Source organism: Leopardus geoffroyi, chromosome D4 (assembly GCF_018350155.1).
Source record: "Leopardus geoffroyi isolate Oge1 chromosome D4, O.geoffroyi_Oge1_pat1.0, whole genome shotgun sequence".
Taxonomy (NCBI): domain Eukaryota; kingdom Metazoa; phylum Chordata; class Mammalia; order Carnivora; family Felidae; genus Leopardus; species Leopardus geoffroyi.
In genome coordinates this window covers 19,985,786-20,004,535 of record NC_059342.1, presented here as the reverse complement: position 1 = coordinate 20,004,535, position 18,750 = coordinate 19,985,786, and the positions used below count along the sequence as shown (strand labels likewise).

Here is an 18,750-nt window from a genome sequence, read left to right as displayed (position 1 = left end):
CCAGGGAGGGGTGAGACCACCAGGAGGCAGGGGAGAGAGCAAGATGTCAACGAGGACCATGCGGGCAAGACAGAAGCCATGCACAGTGAACTGACAGTGGACTGAAGAAGTAGGGTCCAGCTCTGAAGAGCCAAACAGGGCAGGTGTCAAAACCGAGAAGGGAAGGGGGATCGTGAGGATACAGTCAAGTCCCACTATATGGACATTTAATTCGCATACTTTATCCAAATTCTGTTAGATCTGCTCTGAATAAAAACGAGACGAAAATGATTTCAGCCACGTCAGTGATTGTACCTCTCATTGTGCAGGAGGAGCTCACGGCCAGAGTGAGAGGGACGTGGGGTGTGAGTCTGCCGTCCTCTCGGGAAACCTCAGGGCTTGCAGGCTCACACCGAAGTGTCTCCCCTTTTGCGTTTTTTTAAGCAGATACCCGCCGTTGCTGCCCCACCACTTGCCTGAATGCGCTCTCCTGGATGCCCGGTGATTTCTCGGTTGACGGGTTCAAAGCTGTGCTTCTCAAGCCTCATCTATGTGACCTGTAAGCAAAGTTACAATCTCACACAGTCTCTATCGGGACAGTATCTTCCTCCCTTGGTTTCCGTGCTGGCCAACCCTCCCCAAGGTTTTCTCTCTCACCCTGCCCTGTTGTCCCCTGAGACCTGGTCTCAGGCGGCTCTCTGCCCTTCTTCCCCTACGCTGCCTCTCAGAGGATCTCACCCATTCCCCCGGCTTCAACTACCGTGGAAACCCATCTCCATCAGTCACCACTTGCTGCAGCTTTCCACCTGTGGATGTGACCACCTGTTGAACAGCTCCATTTAAATGTCTCGTGCAGGACCCTCGAACTTATCATGTCCATATTACTCCGTGGCCACTCAGAAAAATAGCCCCCCGGGGCACCTGGGTGGCTCAGTCGATCAAGCGATCCAACTCCTGATCTCAGCTCAGGTCCTGATCTCTGGGCTGGTGAGTTCAAGCCCTATGTTGGGCTCTGCACTGGGCGTGAAGCCTACTGAAGGAAAGGAAGGGAAGGGGAGTAGAGGGGAGGGGAGGGGAGGGGAGTGGAGGGGAAGGGAGGGGAGGGGAGGGAAGGGAAAGGAAGGGAAGGGAAGGGAAGGGAAGGCAGGGGAAGGAAGGGAAGGCAGAGGAGGGAAGGGGAGGGAAGGGAAGGGAAGGCAGGGGAAGGAAGGGAAGGCAGAGGAGGGAAGGGGAGGGAAGGGAAGGGAAGGGGAAGGGAAGGAGGGGAGGGGAGGGAAGGGAAGGCAGGAGAGGGAAGGGGAGGGAAAGGGAAGGGAAGGGAGTAGAGGGGAGTGGAAGGGAGGGAAGGGAAGGGGAGGGAAAGGAAGGGAAGGCAGGGGAGGGAAGGGAAGGGAAGGGAAGGGAAGGGAAGGGAACGCAGGAGAGGGAAGGGGAGGGGAGGGGAGAGGAGGGGAGGGGAGGGGAGAGAAGGGAAAGGAAGGGAAGGGAAGGGAAGGGAAGGGAAGGGAAGGCAGGAGAGGGAAGAGGAGGGAAGGGAAGGGGAGGCAGGAGAGGGAAGGGGAGGGGAGGGGAGGGGAGGGAAAGGAAGGAGCCCCAAGACAAGCAGTTTGATAGAGCAACTTTCATCCAGTGATGGAAATCTAAAAAGCCAGACGGAATGGCAAGACAGCCCAGAGTCACAGCAGCAGAAGGCACAGTCACCTCATGGCTGGAGGGACAAAGAAGCGGATGGTGTTGCCGAGGCCAGAGCCAGGCTGCCAGGAAGGACCTGAAGGCGCAGTGGGAATGGCTGCCTGGTGGGCCGGGGACTCAGAGGCCCAGCTGCAGGTGCCCCAAGAGAGAAGAGGGCCCAAGGGAGAGTTGCCCTGTCTTCGACCTTCCTCCCACCCTCCAAGCCCCTGACAACGCTTTCCACGGCTGACCCTGTCTGGGAGAGTTGGCGAGCCAATCTGAGAGACGGGTTGCAGGGGCAGCCCCAGCCCCGAGCACAGCAGTGGAAAGGCAGGGAGCAAACAGGCAAATGACAGCACGGTACCGCCTTCTCCCTGCGTCCCCCATCCCGGTGAGTGGGACCATCTTCCACTCTTCACATCACACTTGACCGTCCCTTCCCCTCACCTCCCACATGCAGTGGGAGCTCGTCCATCCCCCTCTCCTCCCCACAGCCACCACCATCACCCACCATCTCCCATCTCCAGACTCCCCCCTCTGATCAGGACCTTTCTCGAATGCACATCTTGCATCACTATGCTGCTTAACGGCCTACAATGGCTAATGTCTGTGCTTAGGATCAAGTCCAGATTCCATGGCAGGACTTCGTTGCCTCACTGTCTTCCTTCTATGACAAAACTCCTCCACCCACCATGTCCTGAACTTCATGTCCCTGAGTTCCCTGGGGTGGCTTGAGTCCCTGTCTTCACATATGCAGTACATCATGTTCTTCATGGAAGACTGCCCTACCCCCGCCCTCTCCCTACTAACCCCTGATGTGTGGGCCTCCATGGAAGTTCTAGGAAGCTTTCACTAGCCCCCTTGTATGTGTTCCCTTGCACCTGACACTTTCCCAGGTGGTGGGGTTACCAGATTTAGCAAATAAACCATGCAAGTTTCACTGGACTTCTTGTATTTTATGTGGCAGCCCAACCTGGTTTTGCACTTTACCCAGAGTATGACAATTGCACATAAACATTTTCATTTTCCTACCAGGCTCCAAATCCTTTCAGGATAATGATCTTGCCAACACTGTTCCCCATTTCGTTAAATGAATAGGTAAGTGTGAGTGCCTTGGGTGGATGGATGAATGACTTGGGTGTGGGATTTTTACTCAAACTTCTAAAGGACTGGGGGCGCCTGGGTGGCTCAGTTGGTTAAGTATCTGACTTCGGCTCAGGTCATGATCTCACAGGTTCATGGGTTCAAGCCCCACATCGGGTCCGTCTGCTGTCGGCATGGAACCCACTCACTTCGGATCCTCTACTCGCTTTCACTCTGTCCTTTCACACCTTTCACTCTGTCCCTTCCCTTCTCATTCTCGGTCTTCTCTCTCCAAATACATAAATAAGTTTTAAAAATTCTAAAGGACTAGACTTCAGACATAAACAGGAAAGACACTTCAGGTACTAAAATGAGACCAAGCTGGAGAGGGTCAGTTCTGGGCCAGGCTTTCAGGCCATGAGAGGAAACTGTAGAACGAAGGGGAATGACAAGAGGGCATAACTGGCAATGATGATTTCATGCTTTCAGGCTGCACAGAGCCAACAGACCGACGCCAATTGGTTTGGGGATTGCTCTAGCTCAGTTCTGAGAGTCCTTCACACAGCTATAAAGTTCGTTTTTGTACTTCTGCAAAGGTAAAAATGGCGGAAGAGGCCAGAAGGGTGGTACCAAGGATAAGATGTCTTATGTTTTTTGCCTTGGGATGGTTTTCTATTAGAAAGCTTAAACCTTGCAGGGGCGCCTGGGTGGCGCAGTCGGTTGAGCGTCCGACTTCAGCCAGGTCACGATCTCGCGGTCCGTGAGTTCGAGCCCCGCGTCGGGCTCTGGGCTGATGGCTCAGAGCCTGGAGCCTGTTTCCGATTCTGTGTCTCCCTCTCTCTCTGCCCCTCCCCCGTTCATGCTCTGTCTCTCTCTGTCCCAAAAATAAATAAACGTTGAAAAAAAAAAAAATTAAAAAAAAAAAAAAAGAAAGCTTAAACCTTGCTATTTGCAGAGCCAGTACCCAAGGCCAGGTGGGTAACAAATATGACCCCAAAATTGGGCAAGGTAGAAGAAAGGCAAATTAGAGCCTTTCTCACCATTAACAAGCAGCATCTACTGGTTCCAGACGTTTGTCACCACACCAGGCCGGAATGTTTTACCCCTTCAAGAAAAGACAAGGATCAAGAATGCTCCTTCTCATGATTTTTTAATGTGGCCATTAATTTAATAATAAGTAGTAAATGGTTCAAACAAAACACAACTGAATTTATCACTCTGTATGGGCTTCCAAAACTGAAAAACGCAATCAACATGTATCTCCATGCTTAGAGCCCCTCACCCTGCAAACCTCGGGCAGATGTTGATTCAACTTCCAGAAGCTTCTAGTAGAGAATCAATGCCTAAGACACTTCAGAATCTAGGGAAGCTTTTGCTAATTTGTTCTGGGGTGAAATCTTATCAGTATCAATCAGGCATGAACGTAGGTTATTTTCCAATGGCTGTCAATATAGTCATCCCTATGTTTAGTCAACATTTACTGGATATCACATATGGAAGGTTTGGTGGTCCCTTGACAGTGGGAAGAGGCTAAGAAGAACAAGATATGCTCAGGGTTGAAATCCAGCAAGTACACACTCTCCTGCTATATAGTTGTTTACCTACTTATCTACTTCCGTCCTACATAGTTCACTGTCACCATCCAAGCCCCAGCCCTGCTGGCCCTCAGACCCCTGCAGGAAAGGGAGCGCCCCAGGCACCACAGTGGCCAATGCAGGGTGCTCATCCCGCCCCCTGTGGTTGTGGTCACCTGTGGTCAGCTGGTGCTTTCCTGCAGTCGTCCTCATGTGGTCACTTATAGGAACTGCAGCATCACAAACCAACTCTTCCAAAAGAAAATAAAATGATAAATGTTCCCCCCAAAGGCCCAAATGGCTCGTCTCTCCCTGATCTCTTTTCTTGATTAACTCCTGCTCTCCCATTCAGATATCAATTCAAACGTCACTCCCCACTTCCCAAACCAGACTGCATCCCCCTGGCATAGAGTCTCACAGGTCCATTCCTTTACTTCATATCTTGTACCCAATTATTTATTTATTGTCTGCCTCCCCTACTAGGCTGTGGGCTCTATGAAGGCAACAGAAAGCAGAATTGATTTGCCAAACCGCACAGGCTTCCATATGGTTTCGGTGTGGTTGGCCACCCACCCTACTATTTGGTTCAGGAATGGGAACCTGACTAGGACAACCCCAGCAGAGCGAGCCTGGACACTCTCACTGGGGAGGCAGAAACACAGGTCTGTTGTCATCCCCTGGTCAACCTAAGTACTAAGAGCCGATGTCTGGAACTCACATTGCCACAATATTATCATGAAGCAAAGCAGGAAGGTCTAAAGGTCCTAGAAAGGTGAACCCAAAGGCTACACATCATGGGCCTCTGGAGCAAACCAGACCTGGTGGGCCTTGCCCTTGAATGTTTCAGTTATGTTAACCAATGGATTCCTTCCCTGCCTTTTTTTTTTTTTTTTTTTTTTGCCAGTTTAGATCAATTTTTCTATCTATTGTGACCAACAAAATCATAAATGATACAATACCTTGATTATTTGGCTTGCCCCTGTCTCCCCAGGAATGCTCATGGAAGACACTGAATTACATACCCACTGACCAATGTGCTACCAGGAGATGGGAAACGTCTTAAGGGGAAAATGCCTGGGTGATAGTCAGCTGGAGCCTTCATTTGAGCAGATTTCTTTAGAAAGTGTGTAAAATTATCCTAGATTTATTTTTTTTTAAGTTTATTTATTTTAAAAGAGAGAGAGAGAGAGAGAGAGCACAAGCAGGGGAGGCGCAGAGAAGGGGAGAGAGAGAATTGCAAACAGACTCTAAGCTATCAGCATAGAACCCGTTGGAGGGCTCAAACTTATGAACCATGAAATCATGACCTGAGCTGAAACCAAGAGTTGGATGCTCAACCAACTGAGCCACCCAGGTGCCCCACCCTAGATTTAAATGCATCAAAAATTCAGAAATATTTCCCCCAGTGTATTTTATAGAATGGTTGCTACCTGAGGTTATTAACTTGCTTACCTGTCATTTCCTAAGAACTCCTAAGGATTTCTGCTTCAACCCCTGGACTTACACCCTAAAGAAAGTGTATTTTTCAAGCGGGGGAAGGGAACAGGAAAAAATATTTAGCCGGCAGCAGCCTTCTACTCTGCTGGATAAGATCATTATTTTTCCTCCCAGAATGACCTATAACCTCTTATGTTTCTTACATTTCAGCTTCAAGTTTTATTTCTCAGTCATTTAAGATGCTTCCGGCTTTTTACCTGCCTAGATGGAAGCCGAGATTTTATTTTTCTCTTGGGGGTTCTTCTGCTAGGCCAGAATCTTCAGAAGCAACCTTAACTTTAGGTTGTTATATGGTATCTTTCAAAGTATAATGAGGCTGTGTGGTTCATGATCCGGCTATTAGATTAAAGGTCTGTGTTGCCAAAGCCCTGTACTTCTAAAAATATTGAGATATAAACAAACTTGACTGGACAGAGAAGAAAAGTTCCACAAGTTGGCCCCTATATCCTGATAAGATTTTTTCCCCTTCTCTCCTGGTTTCCCAAAAAGCACACTTTACCCATACTATTCACATTTCCAAAATACATCTGTTACTCTTCAGGGCTCCTGGGATATATATCCCCAGCTGTTGGCTTCTGACTTCCCAGTGTACTTTTTTTTTGCACACCTTTGCTTATATTTTAGTGTTTTGTTTTGTTTTTCCCTTTGCGAGAGAGAGGAGTAGGTTGTAGAATTACTGGTGGAACATCAGCAATAAATCACTTTACCTTTTCCATCATGAAGAGCAGAATGGTCGAAATAACTCTCCATAAACTACTTACTACTAACCACAAAGGGACAAATGATAACTTGGCAGTGGAGAAACCTCATGGCACCACCTTAAGCAAGACACCGGTGAGGCAGATAGACAGCAGGTGCCTCTGGCGAGGACGCACAGAGGACATTGTATATCACTTCTGCCCAAACAATCACGAGGAAACAGGACAAACTCAAACTGACACTATCATTTTACACTACACGCAGCTTACACTCTTCACACTCAATAGCATGAAGAACAACGAGGCCAGACCAAAGAACTGTTCCATATTTAACTGAAACAGACATGACAACTAAGTACAGTGCATGATTGTGGGCTGTTTCTCGGGCTAAAAGAAATAGCTATGAAGAATGTGACTAGAATAACTGGCAAAATTTGAAATATGGACTATGGATGAGTCAACGGTCTCAATGTTACATTTCTGATTCAGATCATCGCACTGTGGGGACAGAGAATGTTGCTGTTCTTAAGAAATCATCACCAGTTGGAGGTAAAGGGGCACAATGTCTCCAATTTATCCTTAAATGGTTTGGGGGGGAGGGGAATGTATCTATGGAGAGAGGGGGAATGACAAAGCAAATGAAGCTAAATGTTAATAATTGGTGAATCTAAGTAACACAAGAGTTCTTTGTACTAATCTTCCAACTTGACTGTGTTTGAAATTATATCTATCTACATCTATACCTCTACAACTATATAGATATATAAAACAAACCACAAAATTCAAAATAAATTCATCACCCAGTGCAGCAACCTAAACTCCAGTCTATTTCTCAGGCACCATTAGGCAATCTGTATAGAAACAAGGATAGGATACCAACAGTGACCGGGTCAGCAGCTTCATTAATTATGGCGCTGTCTACATTTCTAGTACCAAAGAGTATGTTTCATTTGAATAAAATGCATGGGACTTCCTTAAACTTAGTGCTAATTGCTAATATGCTTAAACACTCCAAGTACAAATTCCATACTTCCCCCAGTGGGGCCCAAGGTTGTCAATATTCTCATGCACTAAATACTATAGCCTAATTGCAGAACTCCTGTGCACGCAGAGTTTTTCTAATATGCCCAGGTCTCTATTTTCCTAGAAAATTCAATTTACATCTCTGGGATGTCAAATACCACAAATACCATGCTGTCGTTTTTATCACATCAAATAAACTATTTTATCCTTTACCTTCTTAAGAAGAAATTCAATAAACCTTTGCTCACTGCTGGCTTTTCTACCTCTTCCCAAATATCTCTTTCTTTTATCAAGCTTTTCCATCCACTCTGGAATAATCCAGAGGTAATTAGAACTTCTTACCTTCTTTAGGCCCAAAAGGAGCCAATTTATCACAAACTGTCATGGATTCCAATTCTAAATTACCAAGAGTCCAATTAACGACAGAGGCAAGGAATCTTCTTTCCAATTAAAGTGATTGATTTCTTCCCAAACCCAGTAGCATTTCACTTTTTAATTATGTTCATTCTGATCAAATGTGAGAAAATTCTTCCTCATTTTATTTTCCTTCCAAAGAACACATTGCAACAAACATTAATCATGAGGTGATACGAGGCCAGACCAGCTAATGCCTTCGGCAGAAATGAACATCTCATCTATCAGTGGGTCTTGTCCATTTCATGGGTCTTAGTGGCGCTTTCACCTCCAAAGGAGGCGGGGGCTAGAGAATTATTTGTTACATCGCATAGTTCACCAAAGGGCTTGTCAAACCTTCCAGGATCAGCTACATTGTGATGAAGCGGCATTGAACATTCAGATAAACATACAGTAGCGGGGGAATGAAGACCCGGAGAGAACACGAATTTTGTTTCTCGTGCGAAGAACAGAACCACAGTGTTGGAGACCAAATAGTGTGCGGAGATAAACACGAAGAACATGGGAACGGTTTTGTTTTTTCTCACTCAAAGTGGCATTAGAATGATTTATGTATGGGCAAGAATTTTGAAGGAGAAAAGTAAAACTCCAAGTTCAGTTTGGAGTGAGTAGAATTTGGAGCATCCGGAGGAATGTGAGGCCACTATGCCTTACAGATTGACCAAGGCCTGAAAGACACTTGTTTTATCTGCTTTGCTTTTAATCTTAGAGGGAAGACCAGCCGGTTCTGGCTCCTGCAGCCTGCTGACCCGGGAGCCTGCGTCCCCTTCCACCGCTCTCCACGTGCTAAGCAGGTTGGCATCAGTTCATTCACTTGAGACAATACAAAGGGCAAGGTTTTCACTGGACACACACCTCCCAGCAATCGGAGTCCCAACAAGTCGCTACCCTTGGCACTCCTACAATGCTGTTGTGACCATTTCCCAAAAGCATTCACAGATTTAGAAGAATGGGTCTGGGAGCCCTCCAAGATTTTAAATCTCCCCATTCAACCGCACACCTACCGGATCAGTTTAGCGTAAAATGGAATATGTTGTACCCTAAGCTTTAAAAATAATCCATGTATGTAAGATTGTACCTTTGCCTTTACTCCAGGTTCGGTTTGTGAAACTCAGGAAGACCGATATGACCTTCATTAAGACTTTTCATTCCTTAAACAGACCGTTGTTGGGTCCCTCCTAAGGGAAAGGATGCTGGTGCTGGAAGTAGAGACAAGGCTCCTTCCACGGTGCTCTACAGGGAAAGGGAGAAGCAGAAGTCTCAGGAGAGAATGCAGGTGTGTGATGGGATAAAGGGTCACCCTTGTGAGAACAAAGGAAAGGAGCATTGTTCCAATGGAAGCACAAATAAGGCAGGAACTCTAGGCCATTGTGTATGTGTCACAGCGTGGGAGAACGAATGCACGGACCATTCCATGAACCATTAACTGTAAGAAAGACGAGGCTAGGCCAGATGCTGCAAAGTTACAATGCCAGACTGAGAACCCTGGTTTGTTTTTTTTTACCTACCAGGGAGGAGCATGAGGGGAGGTAATACTCCAGCTGGTTGTGCAGGGGTGGGGGCTGGGAGAGAGGAGGCTGCAGAAGTAATCCGCCAAGGGCAGACAGCAGAGCAGGCCACAGCAACAGGAGTGGATAGAAGTGGCCAGGAGGGGCACATGGGTGACTCTGTCAGTTGAGCATCTGACTTTGGCTCAGGTTGTGGTCTCACGGTTCGTGAGTTCAAACACCACACTGGGCTCTCTGCTGTCAACCGGTTGGTGCAGAACCCACTTCGGATCCTGTGTCACCCTCTCTCTGCCCCTCCCCCGCTCGCACTCTCTCAAAAAATAAAACATTAAAAAAAGAGAAGGAGTGGCATTTGGGAGACTCGGGATTGGTACAAACCACAGGAACTTACCATCATGAAAGTATGAAGAAGGTGAGGCAGACGCTGAGCACTATTCCATGTGAATACCTGAGTGGCCTCCATGGGCTGGCTGGCTCTCACTATTTAAACATTTCTTATAGTTATTATTCATTATCTTGCATTGAGCTCTCGTTTTAAGCTCTTAAACATCTCTGGGACAAGTGGGGGAATTATTTCAATCCTTCTTTTTACAGCTGAAAGAACTAAGACCAGGGAAGCTTAGCCCTGACCAGGGAACCTCAAGTAACCCAACCTATTGGTGCAGAGCTGGGATAAGAGATCAGGAGTCCCTATTACACAAACCAACGAAACACAGATCACTCAGAACTGTCCTGCTGGCATGTTTCTGGCCTCCATGTGACAGAGTTCATAGACCTTTATACGAAGAGCTGTGCTGTAAGGTGGTTTCCTGATAACGTCCATTCCAAAGCCAATGGAAAGCCACCAGTTCATGGAATCATTAAAAAAAAAAAAAAAAGAAAAAAAAAATGGACGCATCCAGGTCTCAGGTCTTACACCTACATACCATTGGTGGAACTAAATCACCCTCATCCGATGCTACTTTCACACTCAAGTTTTTCCATCATAAATTTTTTAACAGAACAATGCACCTAAAAAGCAGGTAAAGTGGGGGCGCCTGGCTGGCTCTCCGAGTTGTAAATTTGAGCCCCAAGTTGGGGGACTTGAAAAAAAAAATCAATAAATAAAAAGCAGGTAAAGAAATTCACTGACAAAGGTTTAGGTGTTTTAAGACTTTAATGTCCTCCACATAGTCATGAGAAAATACTGACAACGGATAAACAATAGGGGAAAAGACTCTTCAGCAAAGATCATCCGGAACTCACAGCATCACTGGTCCGACACTCTAAAGACAACCATCAAGTGAACAAAGGAGAAGGGAGTTTAACAGAGTATTTTAATTTAACAGCCTCCCTGAAAAATGAAGAGCAAAGCCACCAAGCAACCTTCTCTTCTCCCCACTAAAAGGAACGTAAAAGGGAATTTGGGAACTCTGAAATCTTGCAAAGCAGTTTTTTTAAGAGGGAAGAGAGAGGGGAGGGGCATACCGTTGCAAGCGTAACGCATACTATGTGAGATCGATGATTCTAAGGTCTCTACATGCATCACTAGGAACCATATTATTAGAAACATGTTGCATAGAATATAAACTATTGGGTATTAAAAAACACACCTTGCTATATAAACATACAGTATATCACTTTTATCTCTTTATGAGAATAACAGTATAAAGAAAGATCCCCAGTTTGCCTTTTAGCCTAGAACCCCTAAACACTCACTACCTGGTCAGTGTGGACTTGGAAGTAACAGGTGCAGAACCCAGGACACCCCTCTGTGTCATTCTGTAAAGGATCAAGATTCAGCACCTAGAGGTCCCCACCCAGCCTCCATGCCTTGTTTTTGTGTTTCCAGAAAAAGTAACTTCAATTTGCATAACTGAGTCCACAGGCGAGTTTGAATATTGAGATCTAGCCAGGAAAAGTAGCGGCAAGGACAAAATCAGCTGGAACTCACTAGGAAAGCAAAAGGTTTTTAAAATGCTTCCAGTTCAAGTCAGAATTAAGGTGGTGGCTGTTAAGTCTCCCCAGCTTTGCACAGCTGTGGACATGTTGCTGTTCTTTGAAAAACGAGATCTATGATAAGCATGTTCACCCGAGAAAAATACCATGTCTGCTAAGTTTCTGTCGTCATTGCCGAGGTACTTTCAATTTTGTACACTGTTCAAGGGCAGAGTACACACTGGTTAAGATGTGTTCACGTTCACAGCTGATGCATCTCCAGAAAGTTCTTCATGAAGGCAGCCAGCTTCTGCACATCCTCAATCGTGACGGCGTTATACAGAGACGCCCGGATGCCTCCCACAGACCTAGAGGGACCAAAGATGCCACCATGAAGAACAAAAGCATCCAATTTAGCATCAAGACAACCGTCTTTCCAGTTCCCAGTCACCGGCTCCTGAGACCAACGCAGCACCTGAGGCCAGCATGCCCAACCTGTCACCTGAAAGCCTCACAGATGGCCAGGAGCTTCAAACCTCTCATCATTAGGAAATTCTCCCAAATGCAGTGAAGGACCATCAGGCTCACACATGACCTAGATTAACTCAGCTACCCATGGGCCTGCCGGGTAGGGAGGAGGGGGCTAGCAACCACTGCAGGACAGATGTCTCACCTCCCGTGTGGCGAGGACACATTTTTTCATAGAGCATGCAGGACTTTCTGATGCCCAGCAGGAGCAAGAGTGATCCTTTCTCACCAGACATGAGATGGCAACCTCTGTGCGAGAAAGGTCATCTAACACATTTTTAAAAGTAATGTTGACAAAAGCCTGTAGAAGTGGCTCCACCATGCACCCAGCCAGGAAATCATGCTAAGGGGCTCTATAAGCAAGAGGAGGGGCGCCTGGCTGGCTCAGCCAGTAGAGCATGAGACTCTTGATCTCAGCATAGTGAATTCGAGCCCTGTGTTGGGTGTGGAGATCACTTAAAAATAAAATCTACGGGGTACCTGCGTGGCTCAGTTGGTGAAGCGTCCAACTTCGGCTCAGGTCATGATCTTCCCGTTTGTGAGTTTGAGCCCCGCATCTGGCTCTGTGCTGACAGCTCAGAGCCTGGAGCCTGCTTCAGATTCTGTGTGTGTTTCTCTCTCTCTGCCCCTCCCCCGCGTGTGCTCACTCACTCTCTCTCTCTCTCTCAGAAATAATAAATAAATAAACTTAAAAAAATAAATAAAAATTTTCAAAAAAAAAAAAAAAAGAACATTACACCAGTGACCTGAGCTTTTGATCTGGAAGCATACTCACCTATGCCCTTTCAAGGAGATCATATTGAGTTCGAGAGCTTTATCGAGAAATCTTTTTTCTAAAGCATCATCTCCTTTGGCATTGCCAATGCGGAATGGAATATTCATCTTGCTTCTATTCTGGGGCTCCACCGGACATCTGAAAAGCATGTTTATTATTCCAGCTACTTTTCCAAAATGTGCGACAGCCATTAACAATCAACAGAAAAATTGTTTTAAACATTTTGTTATTACAATAGAAGATTTAAAAAGTCTGCCCCAGGATATTTTATAACTTTTACTTAAGGAGATCATTCTTGCATATGGAACAGTGAGTTAGCACTGCCTTGTATGACTTGTACTTACTTTCCATGAGCCTCAGTTTTCTCACCTAAATAATGGAAATAACACCTCCATTTCAGATTAGTTGTGATAGTTCAGTGGCACAACATACATGGAGCTTCCAACATATGGCAGCCACATGACAATGTGACATTGTTTCTCTACAAGGCTAGAGAGAAAAAATACGTCGGTCCTAAGAGTGGCTGAAAAACTTAATAATAATGAACAGCTTTCGAATCACTTGTCAACACTGATTGTCCCAAGCCGTGTGACCTTGAGTAAGTTACTAAACCTCTCTGTTGTGCCTCACTTTCCTCATTTATTGAATAGTGGGAAGAGTAATGGAACATACCTTCTAAGGTTGATGTAAGGATTAATTGAGCCACGACTTATAGGGAGTTTTTGAGGTATATTGAGGTATATTTTTTAAATGGCCACAAATTCTCTAGAGCTCTCCCAGCAAGAACGGGGTCTAGCTCTCCACACCTTTTGAATCTGGGCTGGCCTTGTGACTTGCTTTGACCAAGAGACTGCAACAGAAGTGGTGCTGTGCAACTTGCAAGGGGAATGCGGCCTCCATAGCTGTCCTCTTAAAACATGGCCACCATATTAGCAAGCCTGAGCTAGCCTGCTGGAAAGAGGCCCAGGTAACAGCCAGCACCAACTCCTATACATGTGAGTGAGGTCATTGTAGACCACTGGCTCCAGGTGAATGAACAGATGACCTTGAATGAATAAACGTCCCAAGTGAGAGTGGTCGAAGAACCACCCAGCTAAGCCCAGCCCAACCTACTGACCCAAAGTCATGAGCAAAGAAAATGGCCCTTGCTTTAACAACTGTCTTGCCTGATCTGGGATGCCAAAACAGATAACTGATACAATCCAAAATAGTGCCTCGAACATATTGAACTATATAAGTATCAGTTAAATTCAACAAATTCATCTTTTTATTCCCAGCACCTTGCTCAAGACTTATACAAACTCTCAAAAATGAAATGATGTGTGAATTTTTATCTAGGAAAGGTTAGAAATTTGACTTCGGTTTCTGATTTGAAAAATAAGCAGCCAAGATTAAGTCCCATTGACAATCAAAGGAGACAAATGGAAGAGCTGACATCTAAACCCAGAATAAAAGAAGAGTCAAATATGTAATAACCCCTTCTCCATTTTCAAGCTCATCCTGTTTTGTTCTTACACTTCCACAGGGTGTGATTCATTAAAATTAAACAGCAAATAAAAGCAGTGTGAGGAGGCCCCTGTTAAAAGTTATGCTCTCCCCTAAGGGCACATACATAATTCCTGTTAAAGTTAATAAGAGTCAAGTGCACACCCACAGGCAGAAGAGACGCCAAGGAGGGAAACCAAATATCCGGTAATAGGCTTTGAGCCCGAATTCCACGCACCCCCCTTTCACTAGGTGGTAGGTTTCATGGCTGACATTTAAATTAAAAATTCATTGGCTACCCTCTTGATATTCTGCTGCCTCAGGCTCCCAACAGGAGGGTCCAATTATAGCACAAAGCATGTCTAATTTAAGAAGAGAAAAAAATTAAAAGGAGGAAGAATGAAATATCTTATTTACAGTTCACCCCCACCCCAAATCTACCCCATTCTATCATGAAAGCAGACGGCAGCAGGAGAGCCATGCATTGGCACACAAGTCGTTCCCTTGAGCCCAAGAGGGTCTCTGGCGTAAGGCGCAAGAAGGGAAGCAAAGATTAAAGGGAATTCACTGCCCCCATCTGGTGTGATGGCTGTATAGGGAATTAAAAAGAACAATGGCTCGCAGAGAACAGAGTGGGAACACCAGAAGTTGGAGAGACCTGCCAGAAAGCTCTTACAAAGAGGTTTCCTGCTTGGAAGAATGAGGGCCTGTGACTAAAGCAGGGGCACTGGGGAGCCTCAAGCATGGGGGGTAAACTCAAATGCCAACAGGGGCCCGCTGTCATATAAATGAGAACAGGTCCGTAGGCCACACCAGCACAAACTCCTTTTGTTACCTAACAAATGTGACTGCCCCGTTCTTTGCCTCCCCAGGGAAATATGCTCCTTCTTCTTCTTGAAACACATGGTCCTCCTGACCAAAGTCCCCCCCCACCAGCCCCACTCCACTGTCAGGGACACATGGGTTATGAAGTAAGAAATCTGGAGTCGGTTGAGCGTCCAGCTTTGGCTCAGGTCATGATCTCACGATTCATGGGTTCAAGCCCTGGTCAGGTTCTGTGCTGACAGCTCAGAGCCTGGAGCCTGCTTCAGATCCTGTGTCTCTCTCTCTCCTGCCTCTCCCCCAATCATGTTCTGTCTGTCTCTCTCAAAAATAAATAAACACAAAAAAATTAAAAAATGAAGAAATCTGGATTTTTAAAGATCTTCCCGTATTCCGATATCGGCTTAAGTTGTGTTTTAAACACTCTGCAAGGTATGCCTGGGTGGCTCAGTCGGTTGGGCGTCCGACTCTTAATTTCGGCTCAGGTCATGATCTCGCAGTTTTAGGAGTTGGAGCCCCGCGTGGGCTCTGCGCTGGCGACACAGAGCCTACCTGAGATTCTCCTTCTTTCCCTGTCCCTCCCCCGCTCATGCTCTCTCCTTCTGTCAAAAATGGTAAAATTAAAATTAAATTAAAATAAAATAAAATAAAATAAAATAAAATAAAATAAAATAAAGTAAAATAAACGCTCTGTGAGCTTTACAAAGCACTGTTGTGGGCTGCACTTGGCCACTGCTCCCCAGTGTGCAATCTGGGGAGTTACTACTGAATTTCAGAAGCTAGCAGAAGGTGTCAAGGCTGAGAGAGCTAGGGTGGGTCCTGGTAGGCAGGGTGTAATCAGCCGGGTAATCCCAGGACTACAAAGATTTAAGGAGAAACTCTAAGCAGGGCTTCCCACTATGTCTATGGTAAAAGTGGATGTGGGAGGGATTACTGAAAAAGCAGTTCCATGGCCTGATAAATTTAGCAAATCCTGCAGTCAAAGGGTTAAACCAGTTTCTGGACTCCTACTAAACTTCCCGGAGCCTGTCATGAATTTCATATGAATTTTAAGCTCCCCGCATGATCAATTCCTATAGGGATACAGTTTTCCTCAAATGCATGTGGCTGAAAAACCCTTTGGGTCTCTGGGATTAGAGCTCCAGAATGAGTTCCCCTGAGGAACACAAGTACTTCTCAAGGTTCCGGAGCGGACCGGGTGGGGCAAAGGCACTGCTTCAGCAATCACCCACCTCACAGAGGGGGTGAGGGTTGGCAGGGCACAGGACGTGACCTTCAGCGATGTCCTTCTATGAGGAAGCTGAGAAGCACAGGGAGCAAGGAAAAGAACACACCCAGTGGGACAGAAGCCTGCAAAACACCATCACGAGGCCTCTCTTTACTGCCAGATTTTTTAAATGAAGCTAACTTTAGGGGCGCCTGGGTAGCTCAATCAGTTAAGCTTCCCGACTCTTGATTTTGGCTCAGGTTGTGATCTCATGGTTAGTGGGATCGAGACCCAAGCTGGGCTCTGCACTGGAGCCTGTTTTAGGATTCTCTCTCCCTCTCTCTCTGTACCTCCCCCACTCAGCCTCGCTCTCTCTCTCCCTGTCTCTCAAAATAAACATTATTTTAAAGTTAATTTTAAATTTCTATACAACTTATGAAAATCTAGAGTCAACATCCCCTTCCCCGAGACGGCTACCATCAGTAACCTGGTGTGCATTCCTCAGCATCTTTTTAAACATACAAAGGTGTGTGCAGACATGTATATGTACGTTCATATGTGTATATATACACCTATGCAGGGCTTACAAATATACATGTTGTGGTTTTCTAAGTGAAATAATACATGCATCATCCTTTCCTACACTTACTTTTTTCTTCTATCCCAATGACAGAACGTGGCCAGCCTCCCACGTCTGTTCACACAGACCTCCCTCACCCTTCTCACCGCACGCGTTACCCGATTAGGACGGACCCTAACTTCTTTCGTCACACCCCTCCTGATGGGCATGCTGTTTGTCACAGATCTTCACCTAACAGCACTGGACTTGCAGGGACCAAATTAGGCATGCATCTGTATCCACAATGAGGCACACCTCTGTATTCACAAAGAGAAAGGACACAGGCATCTACTTAGATGTAAAACTCCTTGGGCAGAGAGCGAGAGTTTTGAATTCTGATGGGTGATGCAAACGTCACTCCAGAAATATCCAAATTTATACTTGACACACCAAGTGCGTTCCCTTGCCTGACGTTATCAATCTTTTTAATTTCTGCTGATCAGCTGTTTCCGATTCTGTGTCTCCCTCTCTCTCTGCCCCTCCCCCGTTCATGCTCTGTCTCTCTCTGTCCCAAAAATAAATAAACGTTGAAAAAAAGTTTACAAAAAAAAAAAAAAAAAAAAAAAAACTAAATAATTTCTGCTGATCAGAGGGGAAACACAAAATCTCCTGATTATAATCTGCCTTTCTTAAGGAGGTTGGCATTCATTGCCTATTAGCCAGCTGGGTTTCTTCTGGGTCACTGGCTCAAACCATTAGCAACCACCCCATTTGTATTTGGTTATCGTTTTCCACTTGTGGGCTCTTGCCAAGGATAGTCACTTATATCTTTTGCTACTACACATCTTTTCTCACGTCTGTCATCTGTTTTTGTTTTCACTCTATTTGTGATGTCATGAGCTGTGTGAATTTTAAAGATTTTCACGTAATTAAGTGTCTTTTACTTCATGGCTTCTGAGTTTTATGGCTTGTTTAGAAAGACATTCTATACTCCCTATACTTAAACTCTCTCCTATATTTTCTTCTGGTATTTTTATTTCAGTTTCTTGCATTTAGATCTTTTGACTAATTAGAACTTGTTTTTGAGCATGGCATGATACAAATATCTAACTCTACAATTTGTCTAAATGGATTACAATGCTTCAAATATCAAAACTTTAGAAAGTTTCGAACATTCTTCTCTAATTTAAAATGCAATTCTCAAGTAGGAGCACCTGGGTGGCTCAGTTGGCTAAGCTTCCGACTTTGGCTCAGGTCATGATCTCACGGTTCTTGAGTTGAAGCCCTACATCTGGCTCTGTGCTAACAGTGTGGAGCCTACTTAGGATTCTCTCTCTCTCTTTCTCTCTCTCTCTCTCTCTGTCTCTGTCTCTCTCTGTCTGCCATTCCCCTGCCCAAGCTCTCTCTCTCTCTCTCTCTCAAAATTCATTAATTAATTAATTTTAAAAAATAAAATGCAATTCTCAAGCAAACACGGACAGCTTCTGGCCTTGACTCTTCCACGGACAGTAATACTGTCTGTCCCTACCACTGCCCCACTACATTAACATGGATGAGTTTTAGGAGACTGTACATTAACATTACATTTGATTAATGTAAATATGTTATTTTTTTTTTTTAATTTTTTTTTCCAACGTTTATTTATTTCTAGGACACAGAGAGACAGAGCATGAACGGGGGAGGGGCAGAGAGAGAGGGAGACACAGAATCGGAAACAGGCTCCAGGCTCTGAGCCATCAGCCCAGAGCCCGACGCGGGGCTCAAACTCACGGACTGCGAGATCGTGACCTGGCTGAAGTGTGACGCTTAACCGACTGCGCCACCCAGGCGCCCCTATTTTTTATTTTTTTAATGTTTACTTATTTACTTTTGAGAGAGAGAGACAAAGAGAGCAGAAGTAGAGGAGGGACAGAGGTAGACAAGGAAGCACAGAATCCGAAGCAGGCTCCAGGCTCTAAGCTGTCAGCACAGAGCCCAACGCAGGGCTCAAATTCATGAACAGTGAGATCA

At 45.6% G+C, this 18,750-nt stretch overlaps 1 protein-coding gene across 1 annotated transcript in view; it reads right to left on the bottom strand.

Moving 5' to 3' along the window:
• Positions 1–10,584: 10,584 nt before the first annotated feature.
• PSAT1 (phosphoserine aminotransferase 1) overlaps positions 10,585–18,750 on the bottom strand; it is a 32,677-nt gene continuing 24,511 nt past the window's right edge. Inside the window, exons 8-9 of the mRNA XM_045469743.1 lie at positions 12,668–12,805; positions 10,585–11,732 (exon numbers count right to left, since the gene is read on the bottom strand). Coding sequence (XP_045325699.1) covers positions 11,627–11,732; positions 12,668–12,805 — 244 coding nt within the window. The 3' untranslated portion in view covers positions 10,585–11,626. The remainder of the gene's footprint in view (positions 11,733–12,667; positions 12,806–18,750) is intronic.